The sequence below is a fragment of the Dipodomys ordii genome, unplaced genomic scaffold, assembly GCF_000151885.1.
Source record: "Dipodomys ordii isolate 6190 unplaced genomic scaffold, Dord_2.0 Scaffold7, whole genome shotgun sequence".
NCBI lineage: Eukaryota > Metazoa > Chordata > Mammalia > Rodentia > Heteromyidae > Dipodomys > Dipodomys ordii.
The window spans coordinates 5,301,197-5,310,621 of record NW_012267223.1 but is presented as its reverse complement, the minus strand read 5'-3'; the positions used below and the strand labels follow the sequence as shown (position 1 = coordinate 5,310,621).

Here is a 9,425-nt window from a genome sequence, read left to right as displayed (position 1 = left end):
CAGGCTGGCTTTGAACTGCAGTCGGCAGATCTTAGTCTCCTGACTAGCTAGGATTACAAGCATGAGTCACAGCTCCTGGCTTATTTTATTTTTGTAATAAAGTTGATACGTGAAGTATTAGTTTTTAACATTTAGTTAATAGCACATTAGTATAGTTTAGAAAAAATTTCTGCAAAGGAAACTTTACATAAAATCAGTGAATAGCACCAACCCACCAAAGAAAGCATTATACTGCCTACATAAGACGTAGCATGATGGGGGGGAGGGGGGATGTGCCGAGAGATGGGATGCAATGGGAAGGGGAAACAAAGGAGGAGGCAACCTAATAAATAAGAAGTAGCATGAGGAAGTGGCACTGAGCTCATGTGCTAGAGTGCTAGCCTCGAGCTCAGGGACAGCGCCCAGGCCCAGAGTTCAAGCCCCACAACCAACCAGAAAAAGGAGTAGCCTGAAAATATCTTGTCTACCAGCTGATAGAGATGGTATAGATATCACCTAAAAGTCCATGTTAGATACTTCATTTCTTTGGTACTGGTATTAACTTTCTCAATCTTTAATATTTTCTTACTCTATATAAAACTGAAATAGCATATATATATATATTGTAATATATAATATCTATTAAAACTATGGAAGAACAATGTAGATTCTCATTATAAGTAAGCTGCAGGGATGGATTAGAGCATAAGGAAATTGTGCTGTGAGGAGTGGGTATAGAGCAGAACCTTGCCTGGCTCAGCCTCTTGCTTTTCTAAAAGTCTAGAGGTTGTTTCTAGTCTACACGGCAAGAATACATAATACTCATGTGAGCTCATTTTGTCTTCTCAAAAAATCTCATCTTTATTCCAGTGCTTACTATTATTTAAAATGTACAATCCAAGAGCCTCTGTCATTTTGGTAGACATTTTTTGTCAGTATAGAAGGTTAAAAGATCTCATTCTAGGGCTGAGAAGGTGGCTCAGTGGTAGAGCGCTTGCCTTGCATGCATGAGGCCCTGGGTTCGATTCCTCAGCACCACATAAGCTGTGGCGCTGTGGCTCAAGTGGTAGAGGCTAGCCTTGAGCTGAAGAGCTGAGGGACCCAGGCCCAGAGTTCAGGCCCCATGACTGGACCCAAAAAAAATAAAAATTAAATTTAAATAAAATCTCATTCTAAGTCTATTGTCCTTTAGGGTTTTTTGTTTGTTTGTTTTCGGTCGGTGCCACTTCCAGTTTTCTAGTGGTTTATTGGAGATAAGAGTCTCACAGACTTTCCTGCCTGAGCTGGCTTTGAACCGTGATCCTCAGTTCTCAGCCTCCTGAGTAGCTACGATTACAGGCATGAGCTACCGGCGCCCAGATTCCTTTAGTATTTTTATAGTATTTCATAGTATTTTAATGTATTGTTCTTTGTATCATTTATAGGTAATCACAGGACCTCAGATTCGACCGGGTATGACTGTGATTAGAACACCACTCCAACAATCAACACTTGGAAAGGCAATTATTCGAACACCAGTGATGGTACAGCCAGGTATTCATCCACCCACTACTATCATCTGCATCTGAACATCTGCTCTAGGAAATCAGTAATAGTTTATATTTGGCAATATTCATGTTAGAAAATACTGATATAAATTTGTATTTAAAAGCATACTAAATTTCTAATCCATTATGTTATCCACCCATAGATATTATTCATTCTTACTACCAAGATCAAATATAGGTTAGGTATACTTACCAAAAATATAAAATAAGCCTCTACTAAATGAAATATATAGATTCTAATCATTGCCTAAAGAAAATGAAAAAAAAAGGGGGGCTGGGAAGGTGTCTCAGTGGTAGAGCGCTTGCCTTGCATGCCTGAGGCCCTGGGTTCGATTCCTCAGCACCACATAAGCAAAAAGATGAAAGCTGGAAGTGGCGCTGTGGCTCAAGTGGTAGAGCGCTAGCCTTGAGCTGAAAAGCTGAGGGACAGCGCCCAGGCCTAGAGTTCAGGCCCCACGACTGGACCAAAAAAAAAAGGAAAATGAAAAAATTTGCATGGCAAAATGTATAAAATCATAGAAACCGCAAAGAACATACAACACAACATAAAGCAAAATTACAAAAGTAATGCCAGACCTCCATTTACTATGATGAATGAGATTTGGTTAAAAGTTAAAGACTGTGAGCCAGGGACTGGTGGCTCATGCCAAAATCCTTAGGAGGCTGAGATCTGAGGATCGTAGTTCAAAGCCAGCCCACGCAGGAAACTCCATGAGACCCTTTTTTTTTTTTTTTGGTTGGTTATGGGGTCTGAATTCTGGACCTGGGTGCTGTCCCTCAGCTAAAGGCTCAAGGCTCTACCACTTGAGCCACAGCACCAGCTTTTTCTGCTTATGGGGTGCTGAGGAATCAAACTCAGGACCTCATGCATGCAAGGCAAGCACTCTACCACTGAGCCACCTTCCCAAGCCCATCCTTGAAACTCTTATCTCCAATTAAATACTTTAAAAAGCCAGAAGTAGCACTGTGATCATGTGGTAGAGTGCTCACCTTGAGCAAAAGGATCTCAGGGACAGCATCCAGTCCCAAAGATCAAGCCCCAGGACTAGCAAAAAAAAAAAAAAAAAGTTAAAGACTATGGACTGAAGCTCTGGGGAAGAGCTTTTATTTATTTAGCATACACAAAGGCCCTGAGTTATTCCCTAGCAGTACAAAAACAAGAATGTTAAAATTAAAGACTGAGCTTTAACAACAACAAAAAGGAAACGAGATCCCTACACAGTTATGAGAAAAATTATTTTATGTAATAGGTTTTGAAGATTAAGACTGCAGTGATATGAAATCTTGAATTCTGTGATTTGGGTAAGGTGGAATAGTGCATTTTCAGAGCTAGTTAAAACCAAGGAGGCATTTGGTAAGAACGAGAACATAAGTAGATCACTGTGTGTCAACTTGTGTGCCTGCAAACGTACAGCACATTTATGTGTTACTTGGTGGGAAAATGGTCCTTGAGTCAGATAAGAGCTTGATAATTTCCAAAAAATAGGATACGATTATGCCTCATTTTTTGGTGATAAAGCTAAAACCTAACACAAAGGCATAAATAACTTTTACCTGTTTTGGAATTTTTTTTAATGTATATGTATCTGTTTATAAAGACATCATATACGTAAGTTTTCCCATAGTAACTTTAAACCATGACACCAATGCTGAACTCAGGCAGATTCAGTTCATCCAAAAAGTACTTGATTGCCTACTCTAGGCAGTTGAAACACATTGATGATGTTTTGACTAAAAATGCCATCTTTTTTTTTTTTTGGTGTGTGTGGTATATGTATATGTGAATATGCGCATGCACGTGCGTGTGCCTGTCCTGAGGATTAATCTCAGACCTTGGGTGCTGCCCTGGAGCCTTTTTGCTCAAGGGAAGTACTCTGACATTTGAGCCCCCGCTCTACTTCTGCCTTTTAGTAGTTGGAGATAAGTCTCACAGACTTTCCTGCCCACCTAGCTTCAAACTGCAACCCTCAGATCTTAGCCTTTTAAGGGAGCCACTGGTGCCCAGACCATATTCTTGAATTTTAATTTGTAATTAGAAAAACATATAAAACAAATATTAATAGAGACTATTCTAGCTGGGTATCCACAGCTCCCTCCTGTAATCCCAGCTATTCAGGAGCCTGAGACCTGGAGGATCATTGTTCAAAGACACAAGACTCTCCATTTAACCAACTGGCAAAATGCTGTACTAGCAGCATGGCTCAAGTGGTAGAGCACCAGCCTGAGCCATCAAGCTGAATGAGAGACTAAGATGCTGAGTTCAAGCTCCAGTACCACATCAGAGAGAAAGAGAGAAGAGAGAATAAGAGTGAGTGAGAGAGAGGGAGAGGGAGAGAAGACAGGTCTCACAGCATGTACCATGACTACTACGCTCACCTGTAAGTATAAGCTCATGAGAATGCAAGGGAGCAGGAGAACTGTGTAAGCAATAATTAAAGCCAAAAGAGCCTCATTATTATTATTATTAACATGGACCACGTTAAAATTCATAGGTTTAGCTGGGCGCTGGTGGCTCATGCCTGTAATCCTAGCTACTCAGGAGGCTGAGATTTGAGAATCTAAGTTTGGAACCAGCCGGGCAGACAAATCCATGAAATTCTCTTACTTTTAATTAACAGCAAAACACTGCAAGTAGAGGTAACATTCATAGTAAGAGCTTCAAGCCCTAAGTTGAAGTCTTGTATCATCACAAAAACAAATGTGTGTGTGTGTGTGTGTGTGTGTGTTCATTCACAGAAAGAAAAATGACAGGAAATAAATGCAAAAACCTGAGAAATGTGGTATTATGCACAAATTGGAAATGAACCAGTAAATAACAAATACTAAATAATTACTTTGGCATTGGCGGGGGCAGGGACAGTGCATTTGCCCATCTCGTTTTCAAGAAACAAAAGTGAAACACTAAGGTGTTTCAGCTGAGTGCCTTTATTTTGGAGACTGATGTATGCAATTCTTTGGGCCCCGCCCTCATGTCAGGGACATGATGTGCTTCCCTTTATGTTCCTCACAATTGGCCCTGGATATTTGCAGTTCTAAGACTTTCCGATTGTGAAATTACTGTTATTTTTATGCATTAATTAAAAAAAAACAACTTGTGGTATGGTTTACACGTCCTTTGTCTCCCCTGTTGTCACTTGAGCTTTGAGTTTCTGGTGGGTATGTTGTCTCTTCACTCTGCTGTCGATGGCCCGAGCTGGCTAGTGGGTGTCAGTGACCCACTACCACTCAGGCAGCTCCTTTGGCTGTAGGCCTGTGTTTTAGTATGTGAAAGGTGAAATGAATACATCATGTGCAGTGTTGAGTTATTTCAGCCCAGAATATTGCTTGCTGCAGCAGGCATGAAAGCATCCGGGTCCTTCTGCTGTTTGTACAGGTGCTCCTCAGCAGGTGGTGACTCAGATCATCCGAGGGCAGCCAGTTTCTACTGCCATCTCTGCCCCAAGTACAGCATCCTCGACCCCTGGGCAGAAAAGCATAACTTCAGGAGCAGCCGGCACCAGTCTACAGTCTTCCGCGTCCTCAGCCCCCCGCCCCCAGCAAGGGCAGGTGAAGCTTACCATGGCTCAGCTGACCCAGTTAACGCAGGGCCATGTAAGTAATGTCACTTCCGCTTGAGAGGTGATCTTGTTGAGTCTTGCTGTAAGTTTAAGAACATGTGCATATTCAGCTAAGTTTTACAAGATATTTAAGACAAGTGTGCTTCCTGGGGTCAGACAAACATACTTTGTACAGGGAAGACAATTTAATCAATCACAACTGTCTAGACTCTTTACATGTGAGCATGCAAACATAGTAGATAGCTCTTCTAACTATCAAATTGTTATTAGCTGGTCATTTCCACAGGAAACAACAAAATTTGGGTACGTTAAGTTGCTTCCTCACAAGACATAATATTGCTTCCGCTGTTGATCTACAGTATATTCAATGCTGTTCCCATTTAAACAGCAATGGGTATTTTTTTCTTGGTAGAACTTCACATGCTGACTTTTGCAAAGGTGTTTGGAAATACAAAGAATCAGAACTAGCTACAATACTAATAAAGACCAAGAGGACATGCCATAAGTGGTATATTAAAACTTACAATAATGCTTCACTAATTAATCCAGTAAGGTTCAGGAGCAGGGACAGACAGAGCAGCAGAATAGCACAGAGTAGAATGTGACCTATGTGTGTGGGGACTTGTTAAATTAACAGATGTGCCATTGCGAACTATTGAAAGGACAAGGTTTGTAATAAATGGTCTGTGGTCAACTAAACAGACATGGGAAACCATGAATATGAGTAAAATGTAAGAATAACTCAAATGTCTGTCTACAATGTTAGACAATAAGTTATAATTTCCTAGAGCACTGAAATAAACTGCATAGAAAACTACAGAGATGACTCTCACAAACACAATGTGGGATAAAAAATGCTTGTAACAAAAAAAAACACATTATGACTCTATTTGTATAAAATTCAGAAACAGGCAAAACTATGCTATACTGTGTAGGGCTAAAATACCTCTTTATATTTGGAGAGGACACTTCCTGCGATATTCTTTTTTTTTGCTGGTCATAGGGCCTGAACAGTCCTGGCTTGAACTCAGGGCCCAGGCACTGTCCCTCAGCTCTTCAGCTCAAGGCTAGTGCTCTACCACTTGAGCCACGGTGCCACTTCTGGCTTTTTCTGCTTATGTGGTGCTGAGGAACCGAACCCAGGGCCTCATGCATGCAAGACAAGCATTCTACCACTGAGCCACCTTCCCAGCCCCTTCCTAAGATATTCTTGTGAATCACATGCTGGGAGCCTCTGTGGCCTTATCATCACACAGGCCTCAGTAAAATCACTCCGGAGAGAAGCAGTGATGTGAAAGCAAGGGCAGGGTGACCTCTATAATTATTGCTTAAGTGACACTTGGTATGTGTATCTTTGAATCTACATAAAATAAATACATTTTAGTCTGGGAATGTGGCCTAGCATGCATGAATCCCTGGTCTCGATTCCTCAGTTCCACCTAAACAGAAAAGGCCAGAAGTGGTGCTGAGGCCTTCAGTGTTAGCCTTGAGTCAAAGAAGCTTAGGGACAGTGCCTGGGCCCTGAGTTCAAGCCAGGACTGGCTTTAAAAAACTACAGCAACAAAAAATACATTCTGGATAAAAAAGATTAAATGTGCTATGAAGAAATCATGAATGAATATATGAAACTCCGTACACCAACTTCAGATGTCTGGAATTGGCTTGTTGTTTTGGTTTGTTACTTGTGACAGGTTTTTGCTATGAAGCCCAGGTTGGACTCAGGATCCTCCTTCCTCATCCCCTGAGTGCTGGTACTATGGGTGTGCACCACTATGCCCAGATGTCAGCGCCTCAGTGTTTTTTATTAAGTGTTTGTGAATTCTTTTTACTTTGGCTTTCTAGTTCTCTCCCATATTCCTGGCAGTCAAGGTGGTTGGATTCCTAGATGCTCGACAGAGAGTCAGTACATACAGCATTTTGGGCTCCTGGTTCCCATGTGGAAATTACTTGGACCTTAAGTGGCTCTCTTGACTTGGTGCTTACATCCTGTATCTAAAACTCGTAAGGGGCCAGGGTTATAGCTCACTGGTGGAATGCTTTCTTAGCATGTGAGAAGTTTAGTACCTAGCAGCACCAAAACAAAAACAAAACACTTTTTCATACTTCATGTACAAACACACCCCAGTCAGAATGCTTTTCACATAGTTCAAAAACAACAAGCTGGGTGCCAGCTGGCTCATGCCTGTAATCCTAGCTACTCAGAAGCCTGATCTGAGCATTATGATTTAAAGCTAGCTTGAGCAGGAAAGTCTATAAGGCTCTTATCTCCAACTACTAAAAAGCAGAAAATTGGCACTGTGGCTCAAGTGATAAAGCCCTGGCCTTGAGCACAGAAGCTCAAGAACAGTTCCCAGCCCCTGAGTTCCTGGAAGGAGGAAAAAACAAAAAAGAAGAAAACAATAGGAATATAATGTTTAAAATAAGAATTTTACAGAGTGCTGGGAATGTGGTTTAGTGGTAGAGTGCTTGCCTAGCTTGCATGAGGCCCTGGGTTCCATTCCTTGGTACCACATAAATAAATTTTTTAAAACATTTTTACAAAGACTTTAGTCATTCCTTTAGTGCTTTGCTTCATTGATGGGGGACCATGGGGCTGGAGGAATGATGCTTCTGGTAGGTGAATACCTGGCTGCTATTTGGAGAGCTAGGACCACACTCTTCATCATTCATGTGTTTTCTTCTAGACATCACAAGTACCCTCCTTTTAGCTTATCTAAATGCTTTTGTCATTCTATAGACACACACACATATCTATGGAATGTATGTATTCCTTATGGTAAAGGTTCTTTACAATATATAAATGATTTAATAAGGAAAAGGGGCCTGGGGAGGAGGAGGAAGATGAGAAGGGGAAACAAAGGAGGAAGCAACAATGCTTGATAAAAAATGTACTCCTTACCTTGCCCATGTAATTGTAACCCTTCTGTACGGTATTTTAAAATAAATACATAAATGATTTAATAAGACTTTATAGCTGGCCACCCGTGGCACACACCTGTAATCCTAGCTACTCAGGAGGCTGAGATCTGAGGATCAAGGTTCCAAGCCAGCCCAGGCAGGAAAATCCATGAGATTCTTTATCTCCAGTAAACTACTTAGAAGAGACCTGAAGTGGAGCTATAACTCAAGTGATAGAGCACTAACTTTGAGCAAAAGAAGTTCATGGACAGAATCCAGGCCCAGAGTTCAAGCCCCAGGACTGGTTTTAAAATATATATATATATATGCCAGGCACCGGTGGTTTATACCTATAATCCTTAGCTACTCAGGAGGCTGAGACTCAAGAAGATCACAGTTCAAAGCTAGCCCAAGCAGAAAAGTCCATTAGATTCAGTGTCTAAAATAACTAGCAAAAAGCAGGGCTTTCAGGAGGTAAGGCTAAAATAGTAGAGCACCATGGGTCGAGTACCAGCCCCCTAAGTTCAACCCTAGTATCTCCCCCAAAAAACAAAAAGCTTTACAGAGTCGGGCGCTGGTGGCTCACTCCTGTAATCCTAGCTACTCAGGAGGCTGAGATCTGAGGATCGCAGTTCAAAGCCAGCCCAGGCAGAAGAGACCGTGAGACTCCTATCTCCAATAAACCACCAGAAAACCGGAAGTGGCGCTGTAGCTCAAGTGGTAGAGCGCTCGCCTTGAGCTGAAGAGCTGCGGGACAGCGCCCAGGCCCAGAGTTCAAGCCCCACGACCGACAAAAAAGAAAAAGTTTTACAGATTGGTTCTTTGAACATTCTTATATGTTGTACTCTTTTCCCACAGGGTGGCAACCAAGGTTTGACCGTGGTAATTCAAGGACAAGGTCAGACTACTGGACAGTTGCAGTTGATACCTCAAGGGGTGACTATACTGCCAGGCCCAGGGCAGCAGCTCATGCAGGCTGCTATGCCAAATGGTACTGTGCAGCGATTCCTCTTTACCCCCTTGGCAACAACAACCACGACAGCCAGCACCAGCACCACCGTTTCCACTACAGCAGGTAGAGCTTTGGGCTTTTTGACAATGCTGAATGCTAGTGGCACTGTCACTGGGGTCAGCAGAACAGGAAGACCAGAGCTTAGCAATTGACACCATCACTCTCAGAGCATCTCCGTGCTCCTGTGTCTTGTTCTTGCAGACTCACTGTCACCACTACCTCCTAACCAACTTAAAAAATTAAAAAGCAGCCAGGTAATCTAGCTGTTCAGGAGGCTGAGATCTGAGGATCATGGTTCAAAGCCCCACCTGAGCAGGAATGTCCGTGTCTTCAATAAACCACCAGAAAAGCAGAAGTGGTGCTTAGCTCAAGTCGTAGAATGCTTGCCTTGAGCTGAAATGCTCAGGGACAGTGCCGAGGCCCAGAGTTCAG

General features: G+C 42.2%; 1 protein-coding gene across 7 annotated transcripts in view; it reads left to right on the top strand.

Moving 5' to 3' along the window:
- Positions 1-9,425, top strand: part of Bptf (bromodomain PHD finger transcription factor) — a 142,774-nt gene that overhangs the window by 101,254 nt on the left and 32,095 nt on the right. For all 7 annotated transcript variants that reach the window (XM_013037929.1, XM_013037925.1, XM_013037928.1 and 4 more), the window contains 3 exons: positions 1,404-1,512; positions 4,900-5,117; positions 8,840-9,056. In XM_013037929.1, coding sequence (XP_012893383.1) covers positions 1,404-1,512; positions 4,900-5,117; positions 8,840-9,056 — 544 coding nt within the window. The remainder of the gene's footprint in view (positions 1-1,403; positions 1,513-4,899; positions 5,118-8,839; positions 9,057-9,425) is intronic.